Genomic DNA, 17,745 nt, shown 5'->3' with positions numbered 1-17,745 from the left:
TTGATGTTCCAAAACTGAAAGAAGAGGCTGCTGGTGTCCCAGACAACTGAAAACTAATAACCTTTAAATTTGGTTGCCAAACACCAGTAGCAGATCCCAGAAATAGGTCACGGAAGTTTCCTTAGTCTTTTACACAAATTTTACTCTCGTATTACAAGGATTTTTTTTTTTTAGCCAGGAACAATAGCCGCTGATTTAAATATATTATTTTCCCTTTAGCATTCTCTTGGAACATCACTGTAGAACTGCTATAAATCAGACAATTGTATATACACAAGGAAGACAGATGGGATAAATAGGTGTGCACTACATACATTGTTAAAGATGTCAACCACACAATGCTGAGCAAAAATAGAACCATCCCATATTACAGGTGATGTGGGAGTGCATACAGAGAGAGAAGACACAGCTGTCAAAGCACAGATCATACAAACAGGTGACATGGAGCTGACAATCCTTGTCAGAGCACTTACAAGTAAAACTTTTCTTCCCATACAGGGTTCAGATTCCCAAAGATTGTTTTTGTCCTCTTCTTTGTTTTACCCACTTGAACAGTTACATATGGATCACTGGATCCAGTCTTGTCTTTGGCCTGCAGACCCTGAGCACACACCACTGAAAGAAAAAAAGAAGGGTTACCAACACCCTGCAACAAGACAATATAGACAGGTGAAGCAGCAGCTCAAAACGGCCAGAGAAACAGTAATATCCTTCATAAAAACATTTCTGATGAGCCTCAGAGAGCAATTCTGATGAGCCTCAGCTCATGGTGCACTACAGCAATAGGGGGTATCTGCACCTGCCACCTGTATATGCACTCAGCAGAAAGACACAGAGGTCAGAGAAGCCCTCCTTCTATGTTACAATTTCACACCAACTCTCTTACTTGAGACTCTCAAGTGACACCAAGACGTCATGACTATCCCACTCACCGGTGATTGTGATCTTTGCTGACCATTTTGAGGTACCATCAAGTACACTCTGTTTCACTGTCTTCATCTGCTGAGCATGTGTCATTTTGCTCTCACAAAACACATCTCTGATCAAGTCAAAGATCTCAGGCTTGTTCCGCTCCCGGATTTTCATGCGATCCTTCATGGCCATGATGAAATTCTGGGTCCGGTCTTCAGTTCCATGCTTTGAGCTCTTCTCTGCTGCTCCTGTGTGCCAGAAAATATACAAAGCTCATCAGGAACAAACACACACAAGATCACGTCTCACTGAATCTGGGCAGGGGGATCAAATCTACAAGTTAGCCTTCACATGATAGCTCCTGATACTGAGCTTTACACTCTGTTCCCAATGTTCTAACATGCATAGAGAACTTGGACCATTTGGAGGCAGAGGGTGTAGTTCCTCTATTATCTTGGTTATTTGATTGCCCTCCTAACAACAGGTTAATTTAATATCCTTACAGCAGAGGAACACCCAGGAATGAGGTTCTTAAATGAACAGCATGGCCTCTGCTCTCATCACTTTGCTATGAACAAATAAATCCTTGCTTAGGCAACTGCTAAGAGGACATAGGACCTCCATTACAAATAGTCCCTATGAGCTTGTCTCAGTGCTGCACTTCAGCACCAGAGAAGAGAAGCTCAGACGGATCCAAACTGCCGGCATTTTCTACCCATGTATGTCACAAAGCTCCCTGCTGAACTCAGAGTCAGTGCAAATCCAAGTCTCCTGCTGCCTGGAACCACCCTCTTTGCATCAGGTACCAAGCTGCACAAACATCCAGAGTGCCTCTCCGGATGACAATCTATTTTATCAGTTCACACAGGGACAACTAAAATAATCCACTTCTAGAAATGCATAGGTATATTAACTGCAACAAATACCTGTAAGATAGCAAACTCAACAGTTCAAAACCTGGGCCATTATAAGCATCTAGTGCTATCACAGTGTTCAGCAGCTGGAAACACAAGAACCAGACACAGAGTCTGTAACTGCATAGGTAGTCAACTCCATCTGACAAAAGAGAAGCCTCTGATTGGTTGCATACCTCTTAAAAAATTTCAAAGTTGATATAATTGAGATAAGATGACTTCCACCACCAAATACCTCCTACTCAATTCTGACAGTCATTTTTACTGTCAAAATTTAGAAATTGACTACTGTTTCAGATGTGAGGCATGCATCAATAAAAGCACCAATGTGAGCTAACAGGGCAGGTAACTCAGGTGTGAAATGAAAAGCAGGAACTCGGGATTGCACACAGTCTCTCTGTACACTGTCTGCAGCAATTTCAAATTATGATCTTAAGTCAGATTAAGTTAAACCAGTACAAAAGTCCTGTGAGCACATTCAATCATAACCTTTCTGTTTAATATAATATACTTTTGTTTGTTTTTCTTCTCCAGGATAGTTTAATTAAAGTAAGCTTAGTCCCAGGAAAAAATGTCCTCATTCAGGTATTCACTGAATATTAAATTACCTTAAAAATATGTATTGAAGGAGGTGCAAGGTGTATGCAAGTCATCAATCCACAAAGATACATGAAACTGTTTTCTTACAGAAGTGAGCAAATATATCTGAAGTACCCTTGCTATAAGGAACTACAGTTTTGCATATGAAACTGTTTCAGCAGGCAGTGTCTAAATACGATAAAAGTCCTATGAATACATACACATACACGTACATAGAGGAGCCCAGCAGTACCTAACCAAAGAGAATAAAAACAGTTTCAGTTTGCAATAGACTGTAACCACTGAAGCATCAGAAGTTCATTAAGGACACTGAGTACCAAAGCATGTTATTAAGGACCTGGGTGTGAAACAAGCCATAATTTTACATTACCTGAGTACTTTTTCATTTTCCTTGCTAGAGGTCTTGATATTCAGTATTTAATATAGTACAATAAAAAACCCATAGCCCAGAGTTTCCTGTTGTTGGCTTAAGATGAAATTAAATCAAAAATAGTGGAATTAATTACCCAGCCCTTGCTGTTTCTACTCACTGGTGATGCACCTAACATTTATTAAAGGAATAAGAAACTGAAATGATACTGGGGCTATGCTTTGAACTTCAGATAGAAAGTGCTATTCAGCTTTAACAGAACTAGGTCTCTTGAGGACAGAGATCACTCTATGCTTTATATGCAGAACTACAGAAAATTATGGGGAAATTGGGAAAGGCCAAACTGAACAATGTGCCTTTCCTAGCTGGAATTCTGAGATCTGTCATGATCCAAACAAATCAACTCTGCCCTGACCTTTCTGACTTCAAGGAAATTACGAAGTAATTAAAACTAGCCTTAATACAAGTATTGCAGGAGTATCAAATGAGGCCTTATAATACAAGTTTGGACAAATGGAGGAATTCTAATTAAAAGCATATTTAACATCCCCACCATCTCCAGAGACCTTGCACAGTGTTATCCCTCTGCAATCCTAGCAGCAGTCCAGAACACCTTGGATTGCAGGATGTTCAAGCCATAACACACAGACTCCTACAGCCCTCTAGTCACTTCCAAGACTTGGCTCTGCCTTGTGACTCCAGAGGAAACCCCCTACCTCCACCCATGCTGCTTCCCCACTATACTCAAATAATTTGCTCAGGCAGCTTCATTATTCCTTCAGGTCTCTCTCCACCTGTAGAGACTGTGCCAGAATTGCAGGCAAAAGACTGAATCAGACAGATGCCTTATTTAACAATACAGACGAAGAAAGAACAGACAATGTCTGTTCTGCTGTCTCAACAACACACTCTTTTCTTAATTTTGACACCTGCTTCTTGGTACAAAACCAAGAGGGCTTCTAAACCAACCACTGGACGACTAATGGATGTGTTTTAAACGCAAAACATGTCACCATACTGAATGGCAGAGGGTGTTTTTCCTGCTCTTGAACTGGGATTGTTTCTTCAAGCTGCAAAGACTTTTTTGGTCAATGGATCAGCTTTTCAAATTCTGTGAATGGCAACAGAAAGACATTGGAATATGCAAGAAATGTGTACAGGTTTTGGGCTTTCCTTCTTCTCTAGGACAGAATGATCAGTCAATTTATGACTGGAAACAGAAAGCAAATATATCTATATTGGGAATTGTATTGCTACAGCTATTAGTAAACCACCAGTACTGTTATTCTATGCTTTAAGAAGAATTCAAGAAAGCAACACTGTCAGGATAGAAGGCAGCTGTTCAGTAGGCGGATAATGCTTAGAAATTATATATTCTTAAAACTTAAAATAGATATTCAAGTTTCAAATAAAGGTATCCTTCTTCCTTCTGTACAAATATTTTCCTACACAGGACTCTGGGAGCAAACAACTGTTTATCGCCATGGCATCTAACCATCACTGAACTCAGAAGCCAAGATGATTAGCACATGATTTAATTCGTCTGACTAACCCCCCTACTCACTGACTCGGTTTCGGAACTGCAGCCTCTGAACTCAGAGTACAACATACACAAGTTTCTCACCAAAAAGCAACAGTCACACCTGCTTCACAGTCCTGAGTCAAAATGCATTGAGCAAAAAACCTAACCCTGAATTATACAGGCCTCTTACCAGGCTCTTGCTAACATAATGTCCTTCCCTTCCACCCTGTTAATAATTACTTCTCTGCGTTTTTTCCTTGGTCTCCTACTCGTCCAGCCCTGGATTTACTCCTTCTTTGATACCAGAATTGCCCAACCCACATTAATTCAGTTAGTAATATACCAATGCTCAAGGCAAAAGATAAAAGCTCAGTTTCCAAAAGCTCTTCATGCCCTGGACATGTTAAAGAACATCCCTCTATCTGCTCTCAGTCAAGTGAGAAAGGAAAAGTACCCATTCAGAAGAGACTTCTACTACTTCCAAGAATAGCAGATGGCTAAAAAAAAAAAAAAGGCACTGTCCCTTGAGCAAGTATTTATGAGCTTATGATAAAAAAGGTAAATGCCCTGTCATCAGAATAATAACTCTAAGTACCTACAACACTATGAGCCAGGAGGCTGCAGTACACATACTACAACTGATTCCAGGTTACTGCACTTTAGACACCACCAATTCATGGAATAGCCCTGCTGAAGCAGTCTGAAAATGGGGTTTGATTCAAATTGCAAAAAAGTATTGCTGAGTTTTTCACCAGTGTAGTCCCACACTGATGATACATTTGTGGAGTGTATCAGATAAGTTTCTTAAAAACATAGAGACAAAGAAAAATACCCTCAGAAGACAGAATCAAACTTAATTCCACAAGACTTGGAGAATAATTTTCCCCAGAAAGGTATGAAGGATGGAAAATGGACAAACATCACATTCTGAATCTAAGGAATAAAACCCAGGTGTCTACCCAAAATTTTAAGGTATAAACAATGGAAAAGTATTTGTGACCAGCCTGAACATTCGTTTTACTCCAATGCAACATTTTCTGGAAGAATTAAACAGATTGAAGTGAATATATATCCTGAGGCATTAAGGTATAATCAATAGAATTGTATTTGTTACCAGTGTGAAAATGCATTTTACTCCACTGTAACATTTTCTGGAAGCCCTAAATAGACATAAGTGAAGATATGTCCTCAGAATGTTTTGAGCTTTTTGTCGACAGCAACAATAAAGCTTTTGTTAGGAAAAAAATCCCTCCTGAGTTCAGTATACAAGAAATCTCAGTCTTGAATTTATGGGATCTCTAAACTGTTGTTTGTCCCCCAGACACTCTGTTTCTCATTCCTCAAACACAGACTATGTTCTTCACACATATGTATAAAAAGAAATTAAACTTCTCCATTTTCCTCTGGCTTCCTGGGTTCCAGTTAGAAGAATTTTAGCATGAACACACACCAGAGCAAAGAACACAGTTTGCCTGAAATTGCCTTTTAATACATTTCTAATATTGATAACAATTCTTTTCCCATTCCAGAGGCACATTCACCCCCTTCTCCAACTCCCAATACTATCCTGTCTTTTCTATCTTTTCATTACACAATTACCATCTCCAGCTTCCTCTACATCTCTACCCCAGCTAATGATACTTTCCATATTCACAGTGGGTAACCCTGCAGACTCTGCTCACAGTTTGTCTTCCTTGATTCCAGACACCTTACAAATAACTCAGTAAGTAAAATTTTTGTTTGGTTGGGTTTTACATTTCTACATGCTTCAAACATTTTAAGTGTGGTTGTTTCCTCCCTGTTTCTGTAACCCTGTATAATGAAGTATCCTGAATTTACGTTTTGAAAGACAATGTGAAAACATCTGCAAACTCCTGAATAAAATAACAAGTTCTTACTTAATGTTTTGTCATATATGAAAAGTAATTTCCAGTTGTTTCTTCTGTTCTATGAAAAAACACACAGTATTACACATCCCACAGCCCACTGCATAGCATTATGTAGTTACTACTAGAGGTAAGAAAACCTTCCCCTATGGTTATTCTTCAGAGTCTCAGTTCCAGAGACTCCCAGTTCTCAGGGAGTCTGAAACACTGAAGTTGTCTTCTACTTCTACCTTTAATTTTCTCACAGTAAATTTAGCCCTTTTACTCTTGGTAAACAATAAGGTTAAAAGGATCATCTTACTCCCTGTAGCTTATCTCACTCTTCCCCAACATAGTGAAAGCATAAACAGGTTTGAACAAGGCCTAAACCAATTCACAGAGCCATCACTGCGAGCTATGAAACAGTATCTTTTGCCCCAAAAGGCTTTGAGACATGGATATCTCTAAACCGTAGTAGGTGCACTACATGCGGATCTCCTACACCTCTGCCCGGGCTCCAAAGCATCCCTTTAGAAACATTATATATACCGCCTTTTTTTTTTTTTATTTTTTTGAAACAGTATGATTCCTTCCCTCCTGTCCCAGACTGCCAAGCATCTTTTTTGAAAGATTAAGAATCTTGTCTCATCCTCTCTTGAGACATTCTCATATTTCTCCCATTACTATTGAAGTCTCTCCAGTACCCATTCCCATCTGCAGTGTCCCTTCTTGAACAGGGATAGGCACAACCCTCCTCTGCAGGAACATACCTCCTCCTAGTCATTAGCTATTGCTTTAATACAGAGGCTTTTCCCTGCTGTTTTCAACTTCAGGACCGCTATTCTGTACAACAACTTTGTGCCTGCTTCCTCTCTGCCACTGGTGCAAACCTAATCCTCCTCTGTTCTCCACAGATTTCTCCCTTATTGAGATATCACAACTCCCTTGCAACATTGCAGCATCATGGGTATGCACCTGCATCAAACCTAGATGCCTTGAACTTTTGAGCTTTTCACCTCAAATACTGAAAACTACCAGTTAGCAGAGAGTTCTGGTGAACTCCAGAAACAAAAATGTTATTCTCGGGAACTGACCCTGTGCATCAGACTGTGACAGAAAACTGAGCTATCACCAAACTACATTCTCCTGGACCAAATGCAACACCATATCTCTTTGCTTAGTCACAGGAAGGTCTCAACAAAGCCTAAGTGCCAGCGATGCAACCATTCAAATGCTATAGACTCACTTCCCACCCACCAAAGACAAATCTAGGACCACTAAGCAACTGAGGGACAGAGGAATTGGGCCAGGATCAGATGTGTCTTACAAATAAGCCATTGCAAATAGCCCTAGACCTAACTATGACAAATTTAAGACTTCACACACATCAAAAATACAAATATAAACAATATCCATTTGGGCGTTTTAAGAAGAGTCATAAGAAAAAACAAATGACCTATGATTCACTGGTGTCCCTTGCTGAATCACACAGCCTGGCTTTCCCAAACAGCCTAAGGGCAGACACAAGATCTGACTTTTTATATTCATAGAATTGCTGACAAGAATTTGCAGTAAGTCCCTCCATACTTCACAAACTTTTCCTGATTCCTTAGACTTAGTCCATCAAGCTACAATGACAGGAAAAGTGTAACAAAAAGAGCCACACCTTCCTAATCAACATTTAACACACATGGAAGAAATTTCTGTTCTATTTAGACTGAGATATTTTGCTTTCAAGCAGGAACATAAATTTGAGACTGAATTAAGGAATGGTATTTCAAGCAAACAAGAACAACTGGACCAAGGCAGATGCCTAAATGAATACTTTTTCTCTTTTTTTCCCTTCTTTAATTTAATTCTTTTTAAATTTCTCCACTGTTTGTGTAAGGTGTCATTTATTCTGCAAAGTTACAGAGCTCCTTGAAGAGATAACTGAGCTTTTTACTTAGTTTTTTTACACCAACAAAATAGTCAGAAATCCTAGCAGGAAGACAAAATACTGCCCCATATACTCAAACAACACCATTGTACCTGACTCATCATTTCTGTTAACTCAGCCCTAGGTCTCTAAATTGGTTCAGCCAACCAGGCCTACTGTTGAAAAAACAAAATGCCTACCCCGGCTGCTGTTGGTACAGATAACCCAAGCCAAGTCCAAAAACTCTACACCCTAAGCAGGAGTCCAGTGCTGCTCTAAAAAGCTTAAAACAGTGTCTAAAAAGCTTAAAACAGTTACAGAGACTGACAGTTGGAACAAGCAACCTGATTGCAATACCAGGGCAGGGGAGACTGAACAAATGTCAGAATATTCAGCCTCATACCCTATTTATCCAATCCATACTTCAGTGCAGGATATGCTAGCAAATACACAACCTGAGCTAACACAAACAGAGCAAACAAAACAAAAAGCCAAACCAGCAAACAAAAAAATCAACCAAAACCAACAAACAGACATGAAAGAGTAAAGAACTAAGCCTTCTTTTAAAGGACATCAAGCACAATGCTGCGAAGTTTTTCTGCATCAGTGGAGCTGTCTGTGCCACTAGGAGGTAGGTTTAGCCCAATGGCACCTTTTCAGAAAACATATAGTCACTTTAATCACTGCAGCTTCACTGATCCCTGAGATATCAGCAGTACATTTAAGACAGCGCTGGCAACAATTTCTGGAACAGCCACACTCTACTGGCCACTACTCACTCTGCAGGCAGTCAGCATTGAGCAGGTCTTGGCACTTCTCGTGGCACTTGACCCCGCACTCCCCGCAGCGCATTCCCTGCCGCGCGATGCCCCACAGCAGCCCCTCACACTCGTAGCAGTAGGTAGGAGTTGTGGCTGTCCACACCTCGAAGTTGTGTGGGGTTGTACAAGAGATGGGGTAAATTAAGGCTTGCAAGGTCTTCTTATAGACATGAGATTTCTGCAAGGCAAGAGCACATGTAAACCAATATTCAGGGAGGTGACTGGGGCTATTTTTGCTGCTAAATGCAAGAGATTTGCAGGAAAATGTATGGCCAGTATTATAAAGCTACACATTTGAGGTAGACAAATACATAAAATTTTTACATGCAGTGTCAGAGGACAACGGTCACCTTCCAAAAATGTTTCCCCAGGCATTAAAAAAATTGGAAGAAAACAATTAATGTTTGTGTATGGGAAATATATTGGATAAAGCAAGTTTCACACACCATCCCATATGGCAGATAGCACAGAAGGAAATGATGAGATTACTGAGATCAAGAAGTGCTTCACAATACCATCAAGGCAGATGATGTTTCTTGTGGTGTCCTATGCAGGACCAGGAACTGAACTCAATGATCCTGATGGGTACCTTTCCAACCCACCATATTCTGTGATTCTCTGTTTCTACATTTTTCAGGATTATATTTATACATTAAATATTACTTTTACATGTTTAGTTTCTTTGACCAAATTATACAGGAAGCTTTGTATCTATATTTCTAGACATCTGTGAAGCTGGCTCTGAATGTCAGAGAGCCAAATCTCTTTAATTTGCTTAGTAAGAATTAAGAGAAGTCAAGCAACCCTCCCACTTACCAGCTCTTCATCTTTAAGAGATGTTCTAGTAGCCATTGCTGAGGTAATTCCGGCTTTTCGAGACTGAACGAGTGACTAGGGAAAAAGAAAGTTTGTTATTCACCACCAACATTTACAAGTGCAATGGCATTACAGGCCCAGAGATGTGAGTGAGGGGACTCTGTCATGCCAGATACCAAATTGGCAATCTACTACTGCATTTACGTTCCTTCCTCATATCTCAGAGGAGTCAAATGTATACTCTGAAAGGTCTCCAGCTTGTTTCCATCTGTCCACAATCAGTGTCACGCTAGTAAATTTCTGTTGGTTTCTCTACAAGAACTGCCAGTGAAACCTGGGTTCCCATCTCCACTTTTACGTATTGGTAACAACAGTAGCCCTTCTACTGTCTGAAGTCACTACAACAGACTCACTTTTAAGTATCTAACTTCATTCATATTCAAAGAGAAATTATTTCACCAGCTTTACAAAGCATACAATATGCCAAAATGTGACAGGAAAGAGGTTGCAAGTAACAAGGATAAAAGAAAGGAGAGCGAGTTGGAAGCAGAGGTTTGAATGTGACGGTGTATCACATTCATCAGCCATCACTGAACACAATGAACTGCATTTTCCCTTCAGAGAACAGCCTTTCACATCATGCCAACATTGTCTTGCAGCTGTGGACAGCAAACTGCACTGTCTTTGCAGCACCTCACAGCAGCATACAAGGGATTTCTAAAGCTGCAGAGAAGGATACTTAAAGATAGCAGCATTTGCTTTGAAATCATCCAACTCTATCAGTTTTGAACCACTTATATTGTGCTTTATGCTGTTTCAAGAGAAACTGAAAAAGTTCATTTCAACAGTGATGGAGCAGGACAGAGTGTTGGATATGCATTCACTGCAATAAGGCAGGTTCAAAACAAAAAGCAAAGAAGTAGAGGGGGAAATAACATAAAGTAAGGGATCTTATTCTGGTAAAGACTTGATGGATAGTCTTCACCTCCACTTACCATGGCCTGTGAAGAGAGAGAATGAATGCATTCAAGGGAAGTAACACAAGTTAATGCCATTATTGCAACGATTTAAGACACAAGCAGTTAGACACATACCAAGCTGCCCATGTATAAGCTGGCAGAAAAAATTGTATGCATCTTTTCCCATCAATTACAGGATATAGAAACTTAGGTCTTTGACCTGTTACAGCATTTATCTAAAGTATGAAATCATTACACATACTGAATGCAACCAATTAAAAAACCATTTGTCCTGCAGAAGCCTTATTAGTCAAACAATTTGCTCAGGCAGCTTCATTATTCCTTCAGGTCTCTCTCCACCTGTAGAGACTGTGCCAGAATTGCAGGCAAAAGACTGAATCAGACAGATGCCTTATTTAACAATACAGACGAAGAAAGAACAGACAATGTCTGTTCTGCTGTCTCAACAACACACTCTTTTCTTAATTTTGACACCTGCTTCTAGGTACAAAACCAAGAGGGCTTCTAAACCAACCACTGGACGACTAATGGATGTGTTTTAAACGCAAAACATGTCACCATACTGAATGGCAGAGGGTGTTTTTCCTGCTCTTGGACTGGGACTGTTTCTTCAAGCTGCAAAGACTTTTTTGGTCAATGGATCAGCTTTTCAAATTCTGTGAATGGCAACAGAAAGACATTGGAATATGCAAGAAATGTGTACAGGTTTTGGGCTTTCCTTCTTCTCTAGGACAGAATGATCAGTCAATTTATGACTGGAAACAGAAAGCAAATATATCTATATTGGGAATTGTATTGCTACAGTTATTAGTAAACCACTTGGTTCTCATGTGTTCTCAATTCAGAAGTCTACTGGCAATATTGCAATTAGCTTTTAAAATCCAACCACATATCCTCTAAAATTCCAGCCTTCTGGTAAGCTGCCAGACCTCACACGGACATTATAACTTTCCCTAAGGTATGTAATTTTTAGCAAAACCTTTTAAAACTACGTAGGCCTGAAAACAATCAAATATTTTGTGTAAAACAGAAAGGATAAACACATGAAAAATACCCTAATTCTGTGAAATTAATGAAATTGTCTACAAAACCATAGCCTCATTCTCACTGAGATTTTTCAAGTAGTACTCCTAACCCTTTAGCATAAGAATTAATATAACAAAATGCTTGAACTTCTAGAAGTGACAATGAATGTGCCCATATATCAAGAAAGTAAAGCCAGCTGTGTAAATGCTGTGTGGCAGAAGAGAAACAAACAAATCTCTTACCAGATCACTGACAAGTGGAATTGGCTTTTTTTTGCGCAGATCAGGCATGCTATCGATGCCATAGAGACCACCCGCAGGCCTGGAAATTCAAGAGGAAAAAAAAACCAACAAAATAATTAATTTAGAGTTGGGAGGGATGAAGAGGGGGATGCATTACTGGAGCAACGAAAACAGCCAGAATATTATACCTAAGAAAGTGTAAAGTTAATGCTAAAAACGATTAAGTGTTTATCTTCTTTGCACGCAACAATCCAGACATTCCTGCCTGGTGTTGGTGGTTAGGAGGGAGCACGTCAGAGAGGATCATCCCTGGGGCAGGATGCTGCCATCTTCTGATTCTAATCTAGAACACTTAATACTGGCCCTTGAGGACTATATAATTATTAGGAAAAAACTGACATCCGAGGAGGAAATATTTTTATTACTATAAAAGAGACCATTTGTGGTGCTCAGCATTTCAAGCCATGCAGACCTGTACAGACAAGAGATGCATTTGCTTGCAGAAGTGACAATGGAGCAAAAGGGCAATTACAGCAGCAACAGAGCCTGATGAAATAAAACACTCTAACCTACTTCCTTCCCAATGAGACCAGCCTGGATAATTATACCTGGATCCTAACACTTACTGGTAACTCCACATGGATATAACCCTGTCCTTGAAGATCGTGTCTTAATCCAGCTTAATGGCCTCCAGTAAATGCATCAATTTCCAAGGACTTGAGATAATGCTTTTTTCCTAAAGTTGGAAACTGAGCACATACCTCTCTGCTATACCTTCCTTCCCACAATGAACACCCAGCCCAGCAGGCAAAATCCACAGCACCTTTCAGCATCTCTCTCACCCTCCCTATCTCTGCTCTAGTCTCAGGCCTTGCTAACATTAAGAATATAGTTTCTGAGGTCTTCTTGATTACAGAGAACAAAGGATTACAAAGGAACCCTTTGTCTCTACATCCTTAGCCATTTGTCTTCACTACTTGCCACTCTGGCTTACATGTTTTGGTATTTGTGTGATAAACTGGCTAGCAATTTCAGCCTTGTTATTTTGTTGATTTGGTACAACATAACCAGTCAAAATGCTCTGCAGGAAAATTACAGGAAAAAGGAGTATGGGACAAACTGTTCATACAGCCATAAAAACTACCTTTCAAAACAATCTACCAATCAAAACAATTGTAATAGTATAATTGACTTTTTTGATGGGGTGTAGGAGGGTGATGTGTCCCAGCCATGGCTGAGCTGACAGCTGCTGCTGGTTGAACAAGCCTGGTGGGAAGGTGAGCAGTCATATGTAACTGCAAAAGCCATGTCAGCTATACAGTTTTCACTGTAAAAGTGAAATCCTGGAAAAAGTGAAACACTGGAAATCCTCACAGTGAGGCCACTAGAGGCTATTATTGACTAGAGGCTATTATAATTTTTGATAAATAATTCCAGAAAAACTTTTTGATCAAGTCATACTGCAAAAAACCCTTATAACTTATCAGAGAAAAATGACACCCACATAAAGAAGTAAGAAGTATGTTTATATCGCCACATTTGTCTGCTGCCCTTATGCTACAAAACCTTTCTGATACTGGTGATACTGTTCTGGAGTAAAATAGGTGACATGGGAGACTACTCAGATGATGCAAAGAATCCCAGAATTACTTAAACCACAACACAGCTTATTAATTAGCTTTGCATCAAGGATTTGTGTAAATCCCTTGAATTATGAAAATATATATAAAATTGAAAGGGAGAGTATATAACCTGAAAAGATGCAACAACTCCAGAGTTAATGCTCCTGCTAACAGATTTTTCCTACAAGATTTCAGTTTTGTTTTCTAATTTAATTGAAAGGAAACTGTGATACTCTGACATTTCCCATGAAAGAAGAAGAACATTAAAACTACTTTATAAATTCAAGATGAGCATATATAAATTATTGTGGTTGAGAAATATGTCTAGTTACGACTAGATAGATTAAGTTTCGATAGATTTAGTTTTGATAGATTGAGGTTTATGAGAGAAACAGTGGTAAGCCAGGATGACAAACATATTTGTCACTGAAGAGAGGTGTCCTAGTACCTATATATTTACACACCCAGATGACCTGCTTTTAGCTTGTTAATATTAATAAAAACAATTCAGCAACAGTTCCTAATTTTCAAAAGTGTTGTGGTTTTAGCTATCTCAGTCCTTTTATTCAAGCACAACTGTTACATTGCTTAATAACAGAAGAATTGACAGTGCCTCAAATATGCACAGTGCAGTTTTATATGTAATAGGGTAACTCTCCACTGCAGTGGATGTAATATTTATAGCATTATTATGGAAAGCTATATTGAGGAGTGAATAGCATTTCTGTATGAGAAAATAATTTGCACTGATAAATAAAAGACATAGATATGAGATACTACACTCAGAGATGGATCCATAATACCAGCTGTACCTTTTTTTTTTTAAGTGTTATCTCCAAAGCCAGTCATTACAGACAGGGAGCTCCTGTTACATTGTACTATAAATGAAAATTGCTTGAAGCATGTATTCATCTTTTAATACAAGTTGTATCACACAGAAGCTTCCATTAAATCTTGACAATCTAAGCAAGCTAAGGTGATTTGCAATGACAGAGGGTGAATATTTCCTTCAAAGGACACCACAGCTCTAATCTTCCCATTCAAAGAACAGCTCCAAACAAAATCTAATATACTTTGAGGCTAATAAGCCAAAATATGGCTAAGCGCAAAATTAAAGGTTTACCACTCACAACCATCTTCTCTGGAAATCCCTTGCACAGGATGACTGAGTACGACAAACGTTTGTCAAAACTACATTAGCCAGACTGTTTAGCTGTATCTTGCATAGAAAAGAAAAAAACTTACAGACCATAGCAAATAATGCCTCTAATTGACAACACATGTTTAAGTAATTCAGAACTTGTAGGTGTATCCACCTTTCAGGCTAGGAAACCAATAAAGGCACGAACCAATAAACCGAGTACACTGCCTCCTTGTTAAAGCAGAAGAAGGTGCTGTTTATAGTTACAATAAATCACTGCTTCCTGCTCCTGAAAATTGCCAATTCTCCAGCAGCCCACTCACTAAGTCCCAGGTTCCTTGGGAAAAGCAGAGGGTTGCTAGGCAGCTCCAGGCATCCGCAGGTGAAGACTTGTGGGAATACCGACACCACAGAACAATGACTCCAAAAGCAGAAAGCCATATTATGAAGCCTCCCATTTAACTTCATGTTTTATTAAGGAAGCTTCCTTCAGTAGTATGAGAATTAACTTAGGCATGTAGTAAGCCAATGTCTGGCTGAGATTTCAGGGTGACTCTTGCTTCTGCTGTCTGACAGCTCCTAATGGGTGCCCCACCATCAAACCAAATCACCCTGACCATGTACCAGGCATATAACCTGTAAAATGTGTCACTGTGTTTTTCCTGCCAGGAGACCCCAGGGAAGCTGCCATGCTGGCAACTATTACCACAGAGTGTCATATTGCAATTGCAAACAGAATTTGTCTGCTTCATTTGCTGCAAGCAGTGTGTTGTGGAGAGAATGCACAACCTGGTCACTCTCATCTGTGCAAAACAGGCATGATGAGCAATGCTTTAAAAATACAAACTGCAATAATTTCTAGAGATAGAGCAGTTTTAACTACTACAAGAATAATTGCAAATACAGAAGGCTCCCCCGAACTTCTTTTAAGAGCAGAAGATGCAGCACTCCTTCAGAGCTACCTTTCCCCTCTGCTGCCACTAATGACTGATCCAGGAGAAAGGATTTCATGGGGACCACTCTGAGGTGCTCAGTAGCAATTATTTAATACTGCTGCCATAAGCACTTGCCACCACCACATTAGAGATTATACATTGCAACTATAGCCTTGCTCTTAACCACAGGTCACTTTGGAAGAGCTGCACATCCCACCTCCACTGCTAAAGAACAGACTGAAATACAGCAGCAGCCTGGCCTTCAGTGAGGTTTGGCCACTTGATTATTTTATTAAAAACATAATAAATGCTATTTTTACTTTACTTGAACTGCAGATTTCTGAAGTACACTCTAATAAAAAACACAGGGCTAAAAGGTCTCAAAATACCACTTACCCTCCTTTGAGCCAGGGTGGTTTTGAAGGATCAGCCTCATCTTGGCCCTGAAGTAGGAAAAGGGAGAAAAAAAAAACAACATGAAATAAGTTTCCAGAAAAAACAGAAAAAGTGTTTTTATTGTATTCTTCAGAAAGGGTAATAGACCACACTGCATGCAGGCATATGCATACAGAAACTCATTCAAAAGCACCTTCAGCAACCAAGATGCCAGGGTAAGTCATATAGACAGACAGACTATGCAATTTCATTGAACAGCCTGGACTGGAATCTGAAGAGCCTGTTCAGTGCAAGTCCTCATACAAAAGGTAGTCTTGAAGACAAAGTTTTTCTTTTTTTCCAACTCCAACGAGTTATTGGAGAGCTCCTGTTACTACAGGTCACCACTTAACATGAATGTGGTCACAATGAAGATGTTATAAATTAAAAGTCCTTGTATGAAGTGCACAAATGATAGACTAACAGGAATCTCTGTATGAACACTTGTGAGCTTTGCTCGTGCCCAAATGCAAAGACTCTATAGTCTCCTAAGCAGAGAGGTCCCATTACAGTTTCATTCATTTATCTGAAAGCATTTAATTTCTAACAGGCATGAAACAAGGGCCATCACCTGCAGGTCAACTGGGATCCCACAGTGTGATGGAAAACACCACAGACTGCAAATGTGGGGATTCATATTTATGAATTCAAACCAAGTTTTTATGTTCATATTAAGACTACATTTATAGAGTGTTTCTCCATGGATCTTGAGTGGACTAATTAGAAGTAGTAAGAATTTAAACATTTCCAATGTACCTGGAAGAAACAATAGGTTCTGCATAAGGGAAAAATAGCTACCCCTAACTGGAAGCCTCTTAGTTTCAGCTCACAAGTCATATGCTCTCCTGCACTCCCTGAAAGAAATGCTGCTTCCACAAAGGACTAAGCAGGTCACGATGCTAATAGCTAAAACTCCAGCCTCAGATAATCATATCTGCCAAGAGAAAAACGAGGCTGCAACTTGCACACAGTGAAAAATAAAGTACTTCAGCCATGGAACTCAAAACCTGAGAGTCAACAAAGTAAAGGAGCTTGAGTCAGGAAATAAGATCCAACTTTATGCAAGATAAAGGAACACAGCCTCAGAAGAAAGTTCTTTTTCTTTTTCCTCTTTTTTCCCTAACCTGTGCTCTGTGTGAGTTGTGCAACCCTATACTGTTCACAGGTGACAAAGACTCACAAGAAGAGCTGAAATAACCAAGGAAAGAAGTTCTCTTTGAGGTAACAACTTGAACAGAAGCAAATGTCCAAACTTTGTATTTTTGAGACCTACAAATTAGGGAATTGTCAGATTTAAAGACTACATATTAGTAATGTTTATTATTTTGTATTTAAACAGATTGAACAGAACAATGTTATCCATAATGGAATGGACACGATCAGGCAGGCCTGCAGAGCAGGAAGGGGCCCAGACCTACAGTCCAGTACCATGCACATTTCCCCACAACTGCAGCAGCACACCAGGGTCCACCAAGCTTTGTTACCAAAACCCCTTAGCCTGAAATCTGCATTTTCTCCAAAGGGATCTGAACCAACTACTGGTCAAGAGAGATTTTATGAAGTAAATGCAACCAGATCCTTCTAAGCATACAGTGGAAGACATCTCTACCTTTGCATCTGAACACT

General features: G+C 39.6%; 1 protein-coding gene across 14 annotated transcripts in view; it reads right to left on the bottom strand.

Moving 5' to 3' along the window:
- UNC13B (unc-13 homolog B) overlaps window positions 1-17,745 on the bottom strand; it is a 206,414-nt gene that overhangs the window by 68,222 nt on the left and 120,447 nt on the right. For all 14 annotated transcript variants that reach the window (XM_085566067.1, XM_077790533.2, XM_021554690.3 and 11 more), the window contains 6 exons: window positions 16,081-16,127; window positions 11,987-12,065; window positions 9,739-9,813; window positions 8,881-9,100; window positions 933-1,160; window positions 474-615 (listed from right to left, as the gene is read on the bottom strand). In XM_085566067.1, the coding sequence (XP_085422193.1) occupies window positions 474-615; window positions 933-1,160; window positions 8,881-9,100; window positions 9,739-9,813; window positions 11,987-12,065; window positions 16,081-16,127 (791 nt within the window). The remainder of the gene's footprint in view (window positions 1-473; window positions 616-932; window positions 1,161-8,880; window positions 9,101-9,738; window positions 9,814-11,986; window positions 12,066-16,080; window positions 16,128-17,745) is intronic.

This window comes from Lonchura striata, chromosome Z (assembly GCF_050655825.1).
Source record: "Lonchura striata isolate lonStrDom1 chromosome Z, ASM5065582v1, whole genome shotgun sequence".
NCBI classification, from domain to species: domain Eukaryota; kingdom Metazoa; phylum Chordata; class Aves; order Passeriformes; family Estrildidae; genus Lonchura; species Lonchura striata.
Note: the sequence above shows the minus strand (reverse complement) of the source record. Positions and strands in the feature narration are given on the sequence as shown.